The sequence below is a fragment of the Cebus imitator genome, unplaced genomic scaffold, assembly GCF_001604975.1.
Source record: "Cebus imitator isolate Cc_AM_T3 unplaced genomic scaffold, Cebus_imitator-1.0 Scaffold254, whole genome shotgun sequence".
NCBI classification, from domain to species: Eukaryota; Metazoa; Chordata; class Mammalia; order Primates; family Cebidae; genus Cebus; species Cebus imitator.
Genome location: NW_016107569.1, coordinates 341,750 through 362,839, shown reverse-complemented (window position 1 = coordinate 362,839; position 21,090 = coordinate 341,750). Strand labels below are relative to the sequence as shown.

The window sequence follows — 21,090 nt, the reverse complement described above, 5'->3', positions numbered from 1 at the left end:
ATGCCTGTAGTCCCAGCTACCTGGGAGGCTGAGATGGGAGGATCGCTTGAGCCCAGGAGTTTCAAGGTTATAGTGAGCTGTGACTGTGCCACTGCACTCCAGCCTGGGTGATTGATCAATACTCTGTCTCTAAAGAACAAAAAAAGGGAACAAGAGAAGGAAGAAAGAGTTTCAACTTGAAACACAGCCTCAGGCCTAAGGGGCCAGCTGGGAGGGGCCACTCAGGCAGGCCTCACTGAGTGGACGTGCTGCTCTTAGGGGACCAAGCTCCTCTGGGCCCACTTCCTACCTCTCACAGCCGTCTCTGCTATCCTTCCCAGGGACGCTGCCGACCGCCGTGGGATCTCTGGGATGTCCATCTTTCCCAGCCGGTGGTTCCTGGAAAGAGGAGTGGGTGTTGAGTTCTGGACAGGGGCCCGCTGCGGAGCTGCTCTGTCTTCCCAGCATTCCTGCCTGCAAGTGGCTGTGGAGTGCAAGTTCCTATGGAGCAATCTGAGATGCGAACGAATTAACGATGAATGCCGTTAACCACAGGAAACAAGCCCTTGAGACTAGCATCTGGCCTTTGTAGAGAGTGAAAGGTGCCACTATTTGGAACATCTGTTAGCTGCCAACCTAGGCAAAGCCACCTTAACCACCTCCTCAAAGAGGACTGTCACCATAGCCACTCCACACAAGCACAGCCAGGCGCTGGGCTCAAGGCTCTGTCTGCTTCTCCTTGTTTGACTTCGTCGGTGAGCTAACACCATCATTCCCGCTCCATGCACAGACACAGAGGCCAGAAGCCAAGGACCCTGCCCAAGACCACACAGCTCGTCAACAGCAGAGCTTGGATTGGACCCCAGGGCTATCTACCTGCAAAGCCTGTGCTCTTAACCACTAGGCCCGGCTGTCATGAACCAAACTGCCAATTGAAAGTTAAATAAGTCCTCATGGCTGCAGTAGTCGACCGGGTTCAGTACCCCAAGGCCAGCTGCTCAGGCCCAGGGATGCCAGTCTCCTCTTCCCCCAGCAGACTCGCTTCCTCCTGAGTCCCTGGGCTGGTCCTGCTCAGTGACAACATGGCCCTCCAGCATCCTTGGTCTGCTGTCGAGGCCTGATGGTGAATTGGGGTAGCACAAATACAGAAAGATTGAGGTGAGGAGCCAGTGAGCCCTGGCAGCATCACGGGTGGAGGGAGAGAGCTGTGCAAAGCCAGCCTCTCCTTGGAAATGGACTCACCATGGGGAAGCTGAGCTGGGTGGTGCCAGAGGCACAGGTCAGCAAAGGGGACAGCCCCCATGGACAAGGGGCAAATCCCACTGGAGTGAACACTCCTCAATGTTCTACAATTTACTAATGCCTGAAACAGGGCTTGCTCTGTGTGGGCCTCTGAACCCCTGTAGGGACCCTGCTGAGAGAATCACCTTAGCGGGTGTGACCAAGCTCTTCACGGGCAGAGCCTGGCCTTGGTGGGTCACTGGGAATCTCCCAGCCCTCATGGGCCTCCCTTCAAGGAACTTGCCCCACTTGAACTCGTGAGGAGAGCAATTTCTGAAGCTTTTGAACTTGCTCATGTTTGGCTGAAGCAAAACTTGGAGAGTGGATTGCTCAATAGAACTGCTGTACCTCGACGACTGGGAGCTAGGGCAGTAGCGTCACGAGTGTGCTGACGTCGGGTACCTTGAGGCTCCCTCAGGAGGGGGTGTGCATAGCCATGACAGGGACTATGGGCCAGACTCATCCCGCTTCCTTGGAAGCAGTTAGCGTTAGAGCGATGGGACATGCTGGGGAGGAGGGAGATGAGGGTCTGAAAGGTCCCATGGGGAGAAGAGTCCCTCCCTCTATATGAGAGATAGAAAATGAAGCCAACACCAGAAGATGAGGGAGGAAGGAACCCCAGAGAAAGCAACCAGAATCACAGCTGGGGCCCGCACCATGCTGCTCCCAGGATTTCTAGAAGACGCATCTGACCACGCTCTGATGAGTGCCACACGCACTGAAGCAGGATCAAAGGACAGACCTCCACCTGGAAGCCACGTCCTCTCCCAAGGGCTGAGCTGGCTCCCACCAGCCTGTGGGAGCCCAGTCTGCTGGCAACCAGGAGGGGGCGTAGCCCAATGGAAGCAGGTGCGGGGGAAGCAGCCTCGGGAGGGCAGGGCCCAAGCCCCGCCAGGCCAGGCCAGGCCAGGCCACATGCAGGAAGGAGGCTGCCCGAGGTTACTTACTCCTCGAGGGGGAGCCAGCTCCTCGCTGCTCTGGCCAGAGGAATACAGATTGACATATTCACCCTCACCAGCTTCCTCACTGGCGTTTTCACTCTGGGGGAGACAGGATGAGAGGAAAGACACATGGGCCAGGCCCTCCAGCCGGCCCTCACAGGTGGCCAGGGGAACGCCACAGCCTGCACTCTGCTCTCCCCAGGCACAGACAGCAAAGCTGCTTTGGCCAGCTCTCGCCTTTGCGCTAGAAGGGACCTGAGTCTCCTACTGCTGCTTCTCCAATGGTGTCTGGGGCCAAACAATCCTGGAGAGATGGCCCCGTGGCAGTGGAGATCCAGGGGTCCCGCTGCCCGTACTTCCTTTGCCCCATTCGTGTGTCCGCTCCAATCTGCAGGGCAGCATTTCTCCGAGTTAGATGAAGCGCTACGGGCACTTTAACTGGCTGGAAACCAGGCTTCTGTCATCGGCACCACGTGCAACCCAACAGACACTTGCCCCGAATCTGTCACCTCCACACTCACAAAGGGGTTTGTACCTTTCCCTAAAAACAGACAATTAAAGGGAAAGCTAGGAGCATTTTGTATCTTATGCATCTGAGAACGTCCTCTCTAAATGGCCACTAATCCATTTGTGGAAAATCAGATTCCTGGTTTCATGAAACTTTGTAGAGAAGATTCCTTGTGTTCTGGAAACAGAGAGGCTACGATTGCACCTTGTGATCCTCAGTAGCTGTCAGTCCAGCCATGCTGCCAGCAGGCATGTGCCGGCGGCACCCCTGACTGCTAGTGAAGGGGAGGCAGTGTCTTTCAGGAACAGTGAAACCGCTTTTTAAAAAACGTGTAGCCCCATGTGCAGGTGTGTGTGTGTGTGTGTGTGTGTGCGCGCGCGCGCCGAGTTCTCACCGAGTCAGGGAAAGAGGTTTCGGAAGAAAGGCAGACAGTATTCCCATGAAAGCTGCTCTCCTGAGAAGCCGAGAGAGGCCCGTCCACGGTGCTGGGAGGTGGACCGGCTATGGTTGGCACGGCTAAGTCAGAGCTCTGGGACTGGTGGACAGGTGGGAAATGTGGAGAGGAAGAGGAGGTAGGTGGAAGGAAAGGCGGAACGGAAGCTTGGTGGTGAGGCACGAAATCCTGGGAGTAGGACCTAAACACAGACTTATACTACAGAATCCAGGTGGAGAACAAACAAAAACGAGAATACAGGAAGAAAACAGAAAAGAGAAAAAGTAGTTAGATTGGCAGTAGCTGAGCAGTGACAGGCCATTTGCAGTAACTCTAACAGGAGCCACCAATCACACCAAGCAACCCTGGGTCCTCGGGCCGCTGTGGTACCCACACCCAGCACCTCCTTCCTTGAGAAGGGCCCTGAGACTGGAGAGTGAACAGCGCTGTCTAAACAGCACGACACAGAGAATGGCTTGAGGGGCCACATGCTTCGCTGGGGCAGAAAATAAAGCCTGCGCGGCCCATCGCTGAATTGCCCGCTCAGGAGCTTCATGGCTAAATTCGACGTCACTGTAATTACTCATTTTGAATCTTTTGGATGAATGTTCAGGTTTTATTCCTTCACAGTCAAACACTACAACCTTTAAACATTGAAATCTACCTTGAATGCTTTTGGAAAGGAGGGGCACGAACCCTAGGCATGGTTGAAAACTGCACTACCTACATGCTAACGATGTCTGAGTCTCTTTCTCTCCGACCCAATCTTTTTTCTTTTTTTTAAGCAAATGAAGTAGGCTGGGCACGGTGGCTCGCACCTGTAGTCACAGCACTTTGGGAGGCCGAGGCGGGTGGATGGCTTGAGCTCAGGAGTTTGAGACCAGCCTGGCAACATGGCAAAACCATCTCTACAAAAAATACAGAAAGGAGCTGGGGGTGGCAAGTGCCTGTAGTTCCAGCTGCTCAGGAGGCTGAGATGGGAGGAGAGCTTGAGCTTGACTCACTGTACTCCAGCCTGGGTGACAAAGCAAGGCCCTGTCTCAAATAAACAAAATACAACAAAAACAAATGTGATCTTACAACACCTTTGATACCACCTTGTAGCCACAAGGCTATGCTCCCCCAAATTCTCATCAGAGAGGAAAGCTGGACACTGTCCTGAGAAGTGACAGCAAATGCCCATGGCTTCTGAGGTCCAGTGAGCACCCCAGGCTGGTGCTCGGCTGCTGAAGGAGGGACAGAGGAGCTCTAGGCCTGCTGGTTAGCCACCACCACATGGAGAGAACCTAATGAGGTGACGTCATTGTGTCCTACAAAGGCCTGCCACCATGCTGCTACCATCAAGGGGAGCCGGCAGAGCACAGTGCGGGCGGCCACGTCCAGAGTCCTTGCAGATATGGGTGAATGAATGAGTCACAAAATTAAACAAAACAAAGACCTTGCTGGGCTCACCGGCCCACTACAGGGACTGGGACATGAGGAAAGTCAAGCCCAACACAAATGTGCATGCCACTCACTCAAACATTCTGTGTTTGCTGTGGCAGGAGATTTTCAGAACCCATGGAAAAGAGGAAAAAGGAAGAAAAATAGAGTTTTAAACTAACAAGGGGTCAAAGCCATTCATCCTTAAGTAGCTTTTTGTTCTCTTTTAACACAGGGTTTCACTCTGTCACCCAGGCTTGAGTATGGTAGTGTGATCACAATTCACTGCAGCCTCGACTTCCTGGGCTTAAGCAATCCTTCCACCTCAGGCTCCTGAGTACACGGGACCACAGGTGTATGCCACCACACCTGGCAATTTTTTTTTTTTTTGGGTAGAAACAGGGTCTTGCTATGTTGCCCAGGCTTGTCTTAAACTCCTGAGCTCAAGTGATCTGCCTCAGCTTCTCAAAGCGCTGGGATTACAGGCATAAGTCACCACGTCTGGCCCTTAAGCAGCTGGGCAAAGCTACCCTTTAACCTGTACAAAGAGCTACTACAACTCGAGGGACACGCAACCCTCTCGTTTCCACCTGTATGTACAGCCGTGGCCCTTCCTGGCTGCACTGACCAGTTTCAAGCTCCTCCCTCCTCTCCTATGAGCTCCAGTGGCTGCTGGATCTCACACCAGATCCATGACATCTTCCCTAAGCACTCACTACCACTTACACAACGGCTTACCCCACCTAACCTACAAAGTCAAGGCCAACCCTCGACCACGGCTGAATGAATCAGTGGAAGTACCATACATGTGACCAGCACTGAACACTCGGGTACCTGCCACAAGTGAAGTTCCCTTCATATCCTTCTTTAGGAGAAGCTCGGGGGGCAGACATCCTGCTCGACACCCTGGCTTGCCGCCCTCACCTTAGCCCTCACAGCAAGCTCTATGCAACACTTCAACGGTTCACACCAATTACCCAGTATGACGCTGCATGCTTGGGAGCTCACTCTGGGCCTTCCTGGGATGGCACTGGGGTGAAGGGCTTGGCTTTCTGGGTTCTCCATTGCATCTCTGGAGGATGCTTGGACATAGCAAGGCTCCCTTGATGGCTGGGAAGGTCCACAGAGGACAGTGAGCAGGATGCCCTGGCTGAGGGCTGGGACGGCGTGCTGCTGGGGGGCTGCCCTCAGGGAACCCTTGCGTGACTGTTTCGGGGAGTGGCTCAATCTTTTGCAGAAGCCCAAATTCTCAGATCTGCCAGATGTTTGTTCCCAATGTCCAGACGCTGCTGGGAGATTTGCTCAACAGAGCCCTCTCACCTTGCCTTGCTACCGCCTAGTTTAAGACGCATGCTCAGCGCCAACTCCTTCTGAAGTCTTGACATATCCTCATCAGTGCCCCCATGTAAAGTCACTTTGTGCTTCCACATGCCCTGCAATAACTGAGCATCTGATTTACACATACACAAATGGCTTCTGTGTCATCACAAAGCGTACCAAGCTGGAGAAGCGTCCTCCCAACTGATCACATGGTGTTGCTAGCAGGTTTTAATTCAACAAGGTCAGAGGCAGACTCCCACAGCATGGTGCCTCTTCCAGGAGACGGCACAGGGTAGCTGCTGAGGGCACGCTCTCCAGGTGCCTCCCACGGCATCTCTGCCTGTGCACCCTAGTACAAGCCACTGAAGTTCTTAAGCCTCAGCTCAGGCTCTTCATCTTTAAAACGGGGATGAAAACAACAGCCCCTCTCCATAAGGTTTCTGTGAGACGCTGAGCACTACATGCAAATCCTCCACACGGTGCTGGTGTGGGCAACCTCTTGGGCAGCATCAGTTCTCCTTTCCTGCCCTATAAACAATCCAGGAACTCTCTAAATAACAGAGCTGGGGCATTTAGTAGGCATATTCTAGGCACTGGATTATTAATTAAGTTTCCTAGAATATTGCCCAACCCACTGCAGTGTCTCAGTTTTGAGTGTGGACAGGTAAGAGACAAACTTCACCCACTGCATGGGTTAAGGTCTAGGTACTGGGGAGGGAGGCTCAGGGAAACCACCAGGGGTATGAACTCCCAAGGAGGGGGCAGATACTAAGGAGAAAAGATGGAGAGTCAGCCTCTCTTGGACAAAGGGGCCTGGCCTGGCCTGCCCTGGCCCTCCCTCTGCAGCTCTGAGCTCATGCTCTGGTATTCAAGCTATGCAGTCATGCTGGGACAAGAGCCAAACTGGAAAGGTACCTTCATGGGGCAGGGAGACACAGGGAAAGCCTTCTGATCACCATGAAGCCCTTGCTGTGCCCCCTGGGCTCTGCGGATGCCAAGAGCTGCATCAGGGCTCATGTCACACCATTTTCAACAGGCCTGGTCTCTACCGATTCCCCAGAGGAATACTTCCAGCACTTTATGATCACACTTACCCACAGGGCAAGGAGAAAGGCAGGGCGGGCCATTCCACAGAAACACCGCCTCACCACAGCCTGGAGTTTATTTTAGGATCTGGCTCGTGCCCGGCTTTGCTTCTGACGAGCTGCTGCTCTCTGTGCAGTAGGAACTTTCATTTATAGCCAGAATAAGACTGTTTGGGCTGAGGATTTTAGAACAGGAATGGCTGCCTGTCTGAGACTTGCAAACTTCTGCAGAAAATCCAGGGGTGCCAGTTAGGAGAGGGAGTGCCTACCCCCCAGTGTCAGCCCAGTGAGTCAGAACACAGCAGGGACTGGCTCATGAGGACGAGAACTACTACTCCTACTGTATCCTTCTTGCTGGGCATGGATCATATCAACTCACCTACACATAGTGCCTTACGAGGCTTATTACTGATGAAAATACTGGGGCTGGGCGGGGAGACCACGTGCCTAATAACACAGCTAGCAAGAGGTGGCGTGGGGATGGCTGATATCACAGCCAGTTCATGTTTTCCGAGATACTGAGGTGTATCCTGGACATGAGACAGGCCCTAGCCATGCAATCCCACAGCTCTGCAGGGTAAAGCCTCACCAATTCTGCTCAGAGTTCCTTAGCTGAGTGCTTTGTGATGCCAGGAATGCAAAGCCCAATGAGCCGAGACTTGATACACAGGCCAGGATGCAGAGAGAGGCACATGGGCCAGAGTGCTGTAGGACAGGCAGGGGAAAGGTGGAATCAGCAACCAGCTGCTTTGGAAACATACCCCTGAATGCCACCAGGCCCCAGAGTCCAAATGATGTGGGAGGCTATGACATCATCTATGAGCGTGTGGTCAGTTCATTAAAAGGCAAATCTGCTTGAAGCTGGCCAGGCATTAGTTTTTTTTCTCAGAAGTAAAATACTTAGAAAAGGCACCAGTTTTCAGTGACACCTTCTCTTTTATAGTCCTGGCATGGAAAAAGGACTGGGGATGGGCCCTGTGTTGCCTTGGCAAGAAAGCAGGAAACATCTTTTTTTTTTCCTTTTTTTTTTTGAGACAGGGTCTCGCTCTGTCACCTAGTTGGAGAGCAGTGGTGCAGTCATGCGTCACTGTAGCCTCGGCCTCCTGGGCTCAACTGATTCTCTTGCCTCAGCCTCTTAGATGGGGGGAACTACAGGCACATATCACCAGGTCCAACTAATGTTTTTGATTTTGTAGAGGTGGGGTCTTGCTGTGTCACTCAGGCTGGTCTCGAACTCCTGGGCTCAAGTGATCCACCTCCCAAAGTGCTGTGATTACAGGCGTGAGCCACTGTGCCCAGCAGGAAAGTAGATCTTTAAACAAACAACTCTGAGTCCTCAATATAACAGCCACTCCACTTCATTCCTCTGATCAGGAAGACTGCGTGCCAGAGGAGGCCGTCTGCTCATCAGCAGCTGAGGGTTAGGGACACAGGCCGAGGGACCTTGATCAGAATCGCTGTTCCATGGTGACTTGAGCTCTAGGCCCTGGAGAGCTGTCAGCTCCACCAGTTACAGGGAAATGTGATCATGTAAATGAATGGAGTCACTGGCATGGTGAAGTGTTTGGGAAGAAAAGAAGTTGCCAGAAATTGGTCATTACTGCATAATCTTGGCCCAAGCAAGGCTTATGACTTCAGAATTTTTGGATGCTACTTAGCAAAACAGATAAGCTATTGGACAGCTGGTTTGCAGGCTTAAATTTTTATCCCTCATTTGTGAGAAAACACATTCAGGGGAAGCTGCTTTTCTAGTGTGGTCTGGGCTTCCTTCCCCAGTGGAGAACCAACAGGAGCCACAGCTCAGCACTGGTGCTGGGCTCAGAGCACACGTCCTTCAACCAGGGACTGTGAGCCCCACAGTGTGGGGGCCTAATTTATCTCTTCTGGAATGAAGTTGAGCTTTTCACCGCTGACGACACCCACATGACTGCCTGGGGAGAAAAGCTCATCTGATTTGATTCTTACAGAGATGAGGTATGACCTCTCCCAGGACACCCTCGGGAACCAGGAAAGGTGCTGGGTGACACTCCTTGTGACTCCATTTGGCAGACTGTTAGGGAGACTTCTGGCTGTGTCTTCTCTTTCCTTATGGTCCCAATTAACTACTGGTTGATAGCAGGGTCTACCTTCCTTTGGTAGGGTCCACCTCAGGCCCAGGGGCAACTCCTCTTCTTTGATGACCTTGTATTAATTTAGAACAATAACTATACTTTACATAGTATCAAAAGATGAGCTCCAAAGCCAAGTGGTAGGTTCTGAGGCCAATGCCACAGCACCTGAACTGAGATCTGCCACAGGCTGTCTTGTCTTTGGTCCTGGTAAGGAGGCGGTGCTGTGGGTCACACTGTGTGAATGATAAAATGGCATTCTTCTCATCAAAGAAGGGCCACATTAGCCTTATGTTGGGTCCAAAAAATATCTTCTTCCTTTTCAAATAAACTTCTTAGTGGAATTTACTTTTTAAAACCACTTGCTTATCCTAAGAAAACATGGATGTAAAAGAACAAAAATGTGTTGCTTGGGAGAAAACGGGTGAATGTAAAAGTTCCTTATTACGTTCCTTCTCACGTGACATACTTTTGCAATCTGAATCACAATTATCTCCCTTGAAAATACTACGTTTTGGCCAATGGCCTCATGGCAAATTACACTCTTGCAAAAACCTCCAATATATTCTAGGATGCTCTGTAATTCACTAAGTGTTGATCTGAATAGCATCAACCTTTATAGAAAGATTTAGTACAGATTGAAAAACGATTCCAATTCAGTTCTAGAAGTCTGACAACTATTTTTACTCAGTTTGCATTTCAACAGCCTGACAGGGGCTCTAATTTACACTTATTCTTAGAACTCTATTTAGAGCCTGTAGCTACACTTTGTAACATGTCAGAACATGAAGGACAAATACACGCCTCTCGACGTCCAGCCTACTCACTTTTCTTTTGACTGAGCCTTATGGGGTCTCAAAATTTATTTGGTAATTAGGCAGTTCAAAAATGTTAAACACTATATTTTTCATCATGGGGATCTGGATTTCCACGCTGGCTCTAGCTTAACTTGGAACAAATGGCTCAGCTTTTCTCTCCTGGCTTCTCCATCTCTAGAACCATTCGATCACAGAATGGTAAGGAAGGCCCTCAACAGGGAGACAGCGGCCCGACGTGGAAGTAAAGGCAAGAGGCGCTGGACGTGGAACTGGGCCTTGGGGTACGTGTCAGCGTACAACCTTCACAAGGAATGGGGGTCCTTTTGGTACCTGACAGTTTGACAGTCACAGATGGAGTCAGAAGTACAGCCATGGCCAGGTGCTACAGTGACACTAATGTGCCTGAAGCTGGTCCGGGGGCAGTGACCAGCCAAAATGCTAGGCTGTAAACAACAAAGATTCTCCAAGTCTAGAACCAGGGGGTGGAAACAGCTGCATCAGAGTGGTTGTGTTTGAAAGCCTCCAATGTGAGGCACTGTTAGGCTCTCTTCCTGCTGTGCAGGGCTGTGACCATTCCTGCTCTTGAGATGGGCACACTCCCTGCTGCCCATAGTAAGGCAAGGCAGGCTTGCTCCTGGGCTCAGGAGGTAACCCCGTCTCCCCCAGAGCTGGGCCTTTCTCTACAGGTGGCTCTACATTATCCCCTGAGGGTCACAGGGACCTGAAAAGGGCTCTGGTCTTCATGTACCTCCTTCCACAAGACCGGGTCACGCTGAGTGGGATCTAATCCAGCCTTCACACTTCAGAGCAGCACTGGGTCTTTCAGGAAGGGTGGAAAAGCACAGGGGGAACGCACTGCGGGAGCCAAACTGTTTTAGGGGCGCTGCAGACAGGAACTACCTGAGAAACTCTCAAGTCAGACACAGCAGCCAGAGCCTCAGGTCAGTAGAGAAGAAAAATGAGGAAGAAAATGGATTCTCAGTCAGAGCGTGGGACTAATGCATCTGTTACATGGGCACCAGAGGCCAGGCTGCCCCACAGCTGCGAGTTCACAGCCCAGCCCCTGCCCTCAGAGGAAGTGTAATCCTGAGAAGACACCGCGGCAGTACACAGGAAAGCAGTGGCCTCCCCCATGTGGTGACAGATCAGATGCTAAGACCTCCCTTTTCATGAGATGCTGGCTGTGCGTCACATACTCCATCACGTGTGTTTTTCGTCCTTATGACAACCTGGAGCTCCCATTGCGCAGATGAGGAAAGGGAGGCCCAAGGCATTGGGGCGGGGTGGTGGGCTTAGGTTCATACAGCAAGTAAGGAGAAAACAGGGTGAGGAAGAGGGTGTGCAAGTGGGAGAAACTCATATGTGGGGAGGGGACGAGGGAAGGCAGTGGAGGTATGCGGGGGACAGGCTTGTGGCAGGGTAGGGAGGAGCAGTGCCAGGGCCTCAGAAGAGCCAGGGAAGCTGGCCCTGGTGCTGCAGGGATGTGGTGACACTTTCAGTCTGGCTGCAGGGTTGAGAAGCGGGGAGGGTTGAGAAGCAGAGGCAGGAAGACCAGTCAGGAGCCACAGTGGCCATCCAGGTGAGACACGGGGGTGGGGAGGAAGCGGGTGGCCACGGGCTGCCCAAGGCTAATGCCCTGTGTGGTATCAGCAGGACATGCTGGGATGGGAAGAAGAGGGGCAGGACAAGAGTGAATGAGCACCGACTGCCTGTCTGCAAGGTGCCAGGCATGGGGACTAATTTCTGACCTCAGGGAGCCCTGGGTCTGGTGAGGAGAGAAGCCTACATGCAAACAGCTGGAGATCTGTGGAGACTGCCTTGGACTTGCAGATTCTGCCTCCAAGGGTATGAACTTGTAGACTCTCCCCTAAGGGCACGGACTGGTAGATGCTACCCCTAAGGGTACATACTGGGAGACTACACCCCTAAGGGCATGGACTGTTAGACTGTACCCCTAAGGGTGCAGGCTGTAGAATAGACCCCTAAGGGCATGGACTGGTAGACTGCACTCCTAAGATCATGGACTGGTAAACCACACCCCTAAGGGCATGGACTGGTAGGCTATACCCCTAAGGGCAAGGACTGGTAGACTATACCCCTAGGGACATGGACCGTAGACTACACCCCTAAGGGCAAGGAGTGGTAAACCACACTCCTAAGGGTACAGACATGTAGACTATACTGTGCTGCTAAACCCCCAAGAATGGAGAAGAGTCTAGGAGCCAGCAGTGTGAAATAGCCTGAAGTACTCACATAATACTGGGCTATGCCAGGTCACGGAGGAACATGCACCAGTGGGAGGAAGAGGCCTCATGGAGGCTTTGTAAGTGGGGGAAGGGTCAGACCAGCCTGTGTACCAACACCCCCCAGGGAGGGGCAGCCTTGAGAAACACCTCTCCTGCCCCTGGCTACCGGGTTCTGCTGCAGATGCTCTCTGCTCTTTTTCTCTCAGTGTGATCTAGCTCTGACCAGGACAAGAAGCCAGTAAGACAAGATTGCATCAGGGAGGACCAAGGGACAAAGGCCAGGATGGCAGAAACTTATTTTTTCCAATAGGTGCCGAGAGCCCCATGGGTCTGTCTTCCACTTCCCTCCCATGGGCCACTCCATTTTCTTCCTCCTCTCCTCCCTTCTCTCTCCTCTCTCCATTCCTCCTCTTTCCTGTTTGGCCTTTAGGCCCATCAGCATGCCCAGGGTCTCTGTGATGGCTCATCCTCGGGGACAGTTTGTGGCTAGGAGGCTGGCGGTGGGGGGCAGAGAGCAAGGGCGAGCGAGTCAGAGGCAGATGCACAGGCAGAGTGAAGGAGGCTGCCACGGGTCCTGAGGAGCTTGGCCTGGCACTTCCCGGTGAGGGGATGCTGTGGCACCGGGACCAGGCGTCTGCATGAAGCTCAGGCCTTCTGTTGAGAGCACATGTGCTGATGCACAGAAACCTGGGCCCATCTCAGAAAACGACTATTTTGCCTAGAATGGGATGCCAGCTGCTCTGCAGACCCTTTAAAAAAAAAAGTCCTCAAGATGATATACACTTGACTCTTTTAGCCTGAAGTTTTTTTTTTTTTTTTTAAATTTAAAAAAAAAACAGATGACAGTTATTATAGGCATTTCAATATAACTTCTACGCACAACTTGGGTCTGCTAGCAGTTTTAATTATCCAGAAGCCAAGATGGTAAAGAAATATTTCAACAGATTTCTAGCATCCAAATAGATCTCTTAGTGAGAGTAAGTACCCATAACTCTGAGTTAGCAAAAAAAGAACATATAAGAAAGTAGTGTGCGGAACGGAGGAAGGTGTCTCTTCCAATGCCAGCCCTGCAGCACTGGCAGGACACAGGCAGCCCTATTAGTTACTGAGAGATTCTGCATATCTTGCATTCAAGGGCACCGTGAATAGGAACCTAATCTAAAACTTTCAAGATGTGCAGAAGCAGAGAAAATGCAAGCCAGAGAAGGGACATGAAGAGAAGAGGGCCGTGGCAGTCAGCCGTGGAAGATGGGAAGGAGTGGGGCAGAGAAGGGAGATGGGCAGCCACCAGGCAGGGCCACCGTGAGAATACAGCAGGCAGCCGAGGGAGCAAGAGCCCGGAGAGCAGTCCAGGGAGAAAGCACAGACTGCGCCGCTACTTCCGGGAGGGATAGTGAGGCCGTCACTCAGACACAGAGCCACGCCCCCAGACAGCAGGCAGGCGCAGCGCAGGGCCTGGCCCTATCAGGACGGCAGAGACAGCCTGGGGGCACCGTGAGGGCTGCACCCACCTCTCCACATCTTTCCCTTCTCACAGTCATGAGTATATTCTTCCTGACACCTTTCTTTTATCAAGGTGGTCTGAATGCCCCCGAGACCATGTGTCAAGGCTTGGAGTCTTAAGTCTCCTGGGCTCCTGGCCTAAGTCAGGCAAGAGGGGAGCCCCGGGACCAGGAGCTAACACCTCCAATGAATGAAGGGCCAGGCAGACTGGGCTGAAGCCTGTGCAGGGGATGGTAGGAGGGACCCCCTGGGACCAACACGTGTGTGGTGCTGATGAGAGAGAAGCCCAAGAAACAGCAGAGTTCAAGGCCGGCAGAGCCTGTGGGTGGTGAGGGCTGGCTTTCCCTGGAGTGGAGGTTCTGGGGAGACAGGGGAGGGCTGGCTGTCATCATCCCTCTCATGACCTTATTCTAAGTGCTTACATTTGAGATGACCTCCCTGAATGGACTCCGGACTTCCTGGCCTCCATGCCTCTGGCAGGTACCTCTGCTTGGAACATCTTTGATTTGCTTTCTCTCCTAAAAAAATCCCAACTGTCCTTCAAGCCACAGCTCAAGCTCCACCCCTAGTCCCCATGACCGTGTCCTTGCTCCACCAACCACAAGGTTTCTATGACTACAACTCTCATGTCATTTCTCACGTGTGCCTTAACATGGGGTGAACTTGTATTTTACATACAAGATGTCTTAAGACTCCTGTATATTCCATGGATAAAAACCATGATGTGGCTGGGCACAGTGGCTCACACCTGTAATTCAAGCACTTTGGGAGGCTGAGGTGGGCAGCTCACCTGAGGTCAGGAGTTCAAGACTAGCCTGGCCAACGTGGTGAAACCCTGTCTCTACTAAAAATAAAAAATTACCTGGGTGTGGGGGTGCATGCCTGTAATCCCTGCTACTCTGGAGGCTGAGGCAGGAGAATCACTTGAACCCAGGAGGCGGGTGTTGCAGTGAGCCGAGATGGCGCCACTGAACTATAGTCTGGGCGACAGAGCAAGACTCCATCTCAAAAAAACCCCCCAAAACAACAACAACAGAACCATGACGTACTCAGACCCCAAATTAATTAAAATGTATGTGTGCAAATGTTCTCTGGTTCTGCAGCAGGCTGCGTGCCTGTCTGCCTCCACCTGCTGACCTGCAGACCTGGTTTGGCTGGGGCCATCTTCCTCAACTGCATGCCTTTGCAACCTGACCTGGAAAAGTTGATGTCCTGAGCTTGCTGAATTAAACCCATTCCAGGGATCAAGGAAGGAGGGAATGAGAATACTTCTCAGTATCCACTTCCATTTAAATTGTTCAACACAGGTTTATGCCCTACAAATTCCTTTGGCAAGAGGTTTCCAATGGTTAGAATCTCTTAGTAGAAATAACTGTCCACTGTGCCAAGGACCAGATGAGGTATCTTCAGATTTGACAACTGCTGTGTTTCCAAGGGGCGCTCCTTCAGAATTCCATGCTGGACAAATGACACAGACCCAAGAGCAATAGAACGAAGAAATTCAGGAATAATTTCTGCTCTGATAGTAATCCAAAGCCCTATGTCTGGGGTTCATCTTAGAATTTAACCAAAGAATAGATGAAGAACATGTTAGCATTATACTAAATCACTTCTCTGAGGTTTCACCATACTGGATGTCGAATGTCCCAAACACCTGGCCATTACTAATGGTTCCTGAGGCATGTTCCTTTTAATGACATAAAGCACCTTATTAGGTCCTCCCCTCGGGCTCCTTGGTGGACTTGTTGCTAAGAATGCAGTATTTCAGATATAAGATGTCTTAAGACTCTTGTATGTCCCAGGGATAAAAACTATGACGTATTCATAACCAAACTTAATTAAAATGCTCTCAAATTTAATTTTGTAGCAAACAGTCCAGTTCATTCATAGTCCTCTAACCCCTAACTGCTCAAAAGGGGTACTGTAGAAACTCTAAGGGGGAAAAAAAACAAAAACAAAAACCAACTCAGTCAAGAGCTAGGATTGTCCAAAGGCCAAGTTTCTCAAGATTTGTGAAAGGAGCTTGCCAGAGGTGCCTCTGAGGAAACCAGGGGCTTCTGTGTGGCCAGAGCAGGGTGAGGGGAGGCTGCCACCCCAGCATGAGTAGGGCTGCTGGGGGCTCTAAGGTGTGAGGCCTCAGTACGCAGTGGACTGGGCACAGATGGAAGCCAGACAAAACCAAACTGGGAACCTGAGTCTGGATAAGTCTTTACAAGCCACCCGGTCCAAAGTCATCATTTACAGAGGGGGAGAAAAGGCCAAATAGGTTAAGCCATTTGCCCAACTCTCATGTGTAAAGTTAGAAGCAGAACAAGACTAGGCTCCAGGAGTCATATTACTAAGGTAATGAGATCAAGAACAGTAATAAGCTTTCTAAGATTACTACATATCTGGCCATTTCATATAATTTTACTTAATTGTCACAATTACAAAATACGAGGCAGGTAAAATCCAGTCCCAAAGGGAAGATGCTGAAGCGGGTTTGGCGGGGGCCATGGGGGGAGAAGTGTACCACCCAAGGCCAAACGTCCTTCAAGTGGGACTCGAAATCATTCTAGAGTTCCTTCCCCTGTGCTTAGTTTCATTCTAACAGACGAAAGGGAGGACGGTGGCCACTGAGGTTCTTGGACATTTGCAGATGCCAGTGAAAGACGGTGCCTACTTCAGGGTCGGCGGCCCCAGGCTTCAGCAGTAAACTGTTTACACAAATGCCTGCACCCCCTTCCCTTCCTAGATCCACGTCCCTGTGCAACATGACGTAGCAGCAACTACCATCAAGAGGTAGAACCAGCTTCCCTGCTCCCTGAATCTGGGCTGGCCTTGTCACTTAACTGCACACCTGCAATGGAACAGGCACCATACCACTTCTGAGCTCAGGCTCTAAGGGGCCTTGCATGCTTCCATTTGATTTTTTTTGGGGGGATTCCTGCCAACTGCCATGTGAACAAGCCCAGCCTGATGGAGGTGACAGACCACATGGATCACAGCCAAATCAGCCCAATTGTCCCAGCTCAAGTCCCAGGGATGTCAGTGAGTTCAGCCAAAATTGGCCAGGTCTGGACCACAGCAGGACAACCATCCTGCTACCAAATGGTCACTACTGTATTAAACTACCAAGTTTTGGGTGGTTTGTTATGCAGCAAAAGAAAACGAATGCAGCCCTAGAAGTCAAAGCATCATGCCCTGCTGAAGCCTGCTCTCCTCACCTGGCTTACTACATCTGCACATCCATCTAATCTATCTACCCACCCATACCCATCTAATCTATCTTTCTATTTATTTATTTTGAGACAGGGTTTCACTATGTTGCCCAGGCTGGACCTGAACTTCTGGGCTCAAGCAATCCTCCTGCCTCAGCCTCCTGAGGAGGGGGGACCATAGGTGAGTGCCATCACACCTGGCAATTATTCCTTTTTAATCCTGGAACACAGCAGGCCAATCCAAGGCCCAAAGAGAGATTGGGATAAAGAGACCAAAATGTCTCTGTCACTTTATGCCAGACTGGTGATGCTCCCTCGGTGGCCACTCACATTTCCCATGCCGACCCTTGCCTCACCTGGACATGTCTGACGGTCTTTAAGGCCCCAGAGGACCAACTATTTATAGCCTTCCCATCTATGTAGGGACCCGCAGAAGGACAGCAGAACACATGGCTGGGGCACACGCGACCAAGGAATGGCCCTGTTCACGCGTTTCCAAGTAAAGAACAGCAGGAAGCGACTCACCGAGGGCACAGGCAAGCTGCCATGCCGGCTGAGAAAGGAGTTAGAGACGGACACACTGAGGCCCTGAGCGGCACTGCCGTCCTCGGGGGTGAAGGCCACTTTAGTTTGCTGGACACAGTAGGAGACAGAGGAGAAGGAAGCAGCAGCACAGGAGGCCTGCTGGACAGAGGGGAGGAGAGAGAAGGCAGGGAAGGAGGGAGAGAAGCAGAGAACAGTCAGGTACGTGCAGGGAAAGGCCATGGAGGCTGCTCTCCACATCCGCGCAGGGACGTCCTGGAGAGGGACGGCTTCTGGGCTCAGTTTAGGGACTAAACCAGCTGTCGAAGGCTATCTGCATGAAAGGGCACCCTCCTTCACTTCCGTGCACTATATCCTGAAATTGTGTCCACTGGAAGCAGGTTGGGTAGGAGGAGGTGAGGGGCTGGGGCCACACAGGCCTGGGCTGACTCTGGACTCTGAGCTGCTCCTCTGTGGGGAGCGGATCCATGTGCCATTCACACATCTTCAGAACTCCAGATGGGGCTCCAGCTGCCTGGGCTTGAGTCTGGACCCTGCCATTTCTGTTTAGCCTTGGGCACTACTTAAAGGTCTCCGTGCCTCAGGTTTTCCATCTGTAAAACAGGGGTAACCCTGGCGCCTCCTGTGTGGGGCTACTGGGAGCATGAAATGGGATATGTGTGAAGCACCTGGAATCTTGCCCACCACACTGTACGTGGGCCAACAGGTGTGTATAATGAGCACCAATTTTGTCTGTGAAGTGTGGATAACGCTTCCTCCATCTGCATTTGAGAGAGGGTGTGACCAGCAGCTGGCAGGGCCTGTTAGGTGATGTGCCTGGGCTGCCGTTAGGGCTGGGCATGGCTCCCAGGTCTTTTGTTTCCAGCTGCGGGCTTGGATTAAGGCTATCTGGCTCTGTCAGCCTCAATTTATTTATAATGGGGATGCCAGGAGCTGTGGCAAGGACCATGTAGAGCCAGATGAGAGCCCTGGTGCTTACCTGGGGAGGTGTTCAATACACCTGTTAGGTGTTCCTAACAGGCCTACGGGGCTGAGCTCACTACTGCCCTGCAGGGGTGGTAGAATAGGTTCTGATTCCAGGCACTCACCACAGGTGTCTCCCCACATATTCAGAAGCCTGTGGACTCCACAGCATGCAGAAGATGCCCAAGGATGGGCAATGGGCTGAAAATACTTTCAATACATCTGGCTCAGCAATGGTTTTTTTTTTTTTTTTTGAGATAGGGTCTCGCTGTGTTGTCCAGGCTGGTTTGAACTCCTGGGATCAAGTGATCCTCCTGCCTCAGTCTCCCAAGTAGCTGAGAATACAGGCATGTGCCACCAGCAGTCCTGGCGCTTGGCAACGGTTTTAACCAAACATTTTAGGCAAGGGGTCTCTAAATGAGGCATTTATGTTTCCATGGTGGAGACCCTTTTTGAGACATCTTCAGAGCAAGTGAGATTCATATTCTCAATTGTGTCTGTGGGGTGGGCAGGGCAGGTGAAGATCTGAGACCCTGAACGCATCAAGTGTGACACAGCTAATGAATGGCAGGACTGGAATCCAAGACTCCCAACTCTAAGCCTGGCCTTTCCTCTACTGGACATGGCCACCTCTGAAGGGGCTGAGTTGGTTTTTGAGTGGAAACCAAACAGCTTGCTTGGTCAGCCAGAGCCTACTGAGTGTAGGAAGGCTCAGGTATACGGAGTAACCCAGGGACATTTGTCCTCCAGTCTGCAGCTGCCTCCCAGAAAAATCAGATGGTCCCTGATGTCCTCTCACAATGGATAAAAGACCGCCCAGTGCACACCAGTTCCTTCCTGGTAGAACCCACCAGACTGGCCAGCACAAGAGCACAGGAGTCCAGGGAGCTCTGAACAAGCCTGGAGCTCCCTGTGGGGTACACTCTTCCTGGGGAGCACGGCTGGACAGGAGGCTCAGATTCTCAAACCTGACTAGGGCCCTCCACATTCATTAACCGGCAGCAAAGAGAGAAGCCACAGGCATCCCTGATCTGCCCAACTGCCCAGTGCCTGGGCAGTTCCAGAGCCTCACAGGGTGCCCGCGGCGGAACAGCCTGCCTACTGTGCTGACTCATGCTTCATTACGTGCACGGGGGTCCTCAGCACAGGAGTGTTTTCTAGAAGAGGGAGGTGATGTGTCTGGAACAGAGTGGCTCTGTTTAAAGCCATCCTCTGCTTCAATGGCGCTTGTTTTCCTTGGGCCCTCCCTGGCCAGGGCTGGGATGTAAGTCACTCTACACAGTTAGGCCCATTATGCCAATCAAGTCCACAGATGGCCATGCACAGACCATGCCCTGTGCTTTGATTGAGTCCCTCCTTTCTGTGAGGTCTATGTTGAAGCCAAAGAAGAAATAAAAAATACAAGAGACTGTCAGCAGAGAGAGCAAACACTCTGAGTACAAGCCTGTCCCTGCTGTGTGGGGCTGCTCTGGAAAAGAAAGGTCCCTGCACCCCAGGGTGGGGAGGTGGCGGAGTGGGAGCTGGGCTGCTGGTGAGCATCTCAGGAGGAAAAGAAAGCATCTGCGTGGGAGATAGTGCCTTCCATACCCAAACCCAGGGCCCTGCCACGGCTGCGAGGAGGGCTAACCCTGCCCCTGAGGAGGGTCATTCTGGTTCCTACAGATCTGCTAGGATCGGAAGCTCTGGTCACAAAGGAGGGTGCCACTTACCAGCTGCCGCTGCTTGGGGGGGAGGGCAGGCGGTGGGGCCAGCTCCTGCACAGAGTCCACCCCAGTGAAGGAGTCGCTGAAGCCATACACCTCCATGAGGAGCTTGTTCTTCTGCTGGTAGATGTGCTCGTTCTGCGGCGTCTGGTAGAACATGGAGGGCTGCGGCTCTGAGTAGTCCTCCAGCAGCTGCATGTAGGCCAGCACTGTGAAACCGAGGGACAAAGCTGCAGTAGGGCTGGGGGCTGTCACGGCAGGGGGCCCCGACCCCACATTCTTCCCACAGCAGCTAGGGGGCTTTCCACTGAAAGCACTTCAGGGAGGGATGAATAGGTGGCGCACAGAGGACTTCTCAGGCAGTGAAATCAAACTCTGTCTGCTGTGCTAACAGAAGAGGCACATCCAGACTGGCAGACGTGCAACACCAACGGGGAACCCTAATGCGACCTCCGGACTCAAGTGAGAGCACATGGTGGGCACAGGGACGGCAGGTCTCAGCCACCTCCTGAGCAGGCACTTTCCCCTTAGGGCAGGTCACAAGTGCCATGAGCACCTGCCAGGTGGAGCTGACATTCAGATGCCCAGAAAAAGTGGCAGGTCTGCAGTGTTAAATTTTGTGTCTTCAAATAAGCACAAAGCCAGAGGCTTCTCTGCAAACCTAAACTAGTCAACAAATCAAGGAAGGCCAGGCACTGAGCTGAGGAAGACAGTCACAGAGATAGGGAGTTTATCTCTTCCCTGAGCTGCATTGAGGGTCCAGGTATACAGGAAATACTCTCTCTCCAGGGGTATCTTTCTGATGCTCCCTCTCCAGGGGAAAGTGGTGTCACTGTAGAAAAGGGTTCAAAGTCACCTTTTTTATTTAAAAGAATATGTAAGAATTTCTTACTAGCTCCAACAAGCACTGAGCAGAACTTGGTTGTAAAAGATGCACAGGAAGAGATGCTTCCCCCTGCGGTCAGCTGCTGCTACTGAAAGGGCAGCTCACAGCCCCCTGAGCTTGTCCCACACTTCCTTTTTTTTTTTTTTTTTTT

The 21,090-nt window shown here is 51.9% G+C and overlaps 1 protein-coding gene across 12 annotated transcripts in view; it reads right to left on the bottom strand.

Moving 5' to 3' along the window:
* The window catches only part of RAPGEF1 (Rap guanine nucleotide exchange factor 1), a 155,886-nt gene that overhangs the window by 21,042 nt on the left and 113,754 nt on the right, over window positions 1–21,090 (bottom strand). For 6 of the 12 annotated variants that reach the window (XM_017499023.1, XM_017499016.2, XM_017499021.2 and 3 more), the window contains 5 exons: window positions 20,060–20,262; window positions 17,370–17,528; window positions 3,104–3,361; window positions 2,208–2,300; window positions 290–378 (listed from right to left, as the gene is read on the bottom strand). In XM_017499023.1, the coding sequence (XP_017354512.1) occupies window positions 290–378; window positions 2,208–2,300; window positions 3,104–3,361; window positions 17,370–17,528; window positions 20,060–20,262 (802 nt within the window). The remainder of the gene's footprint in view (window positions 1–289; window positions 379–2,207; window positions 2,301–3,103; window positions 3,362–17,369; window positions 17,529–20,059; window positions 20,263–21,090) is intronic. The other 6 variants (XM_037728039.1, XM_017499033.2, XM_017499031.1 and 3 more) reach the window with 3 other exon arrangements.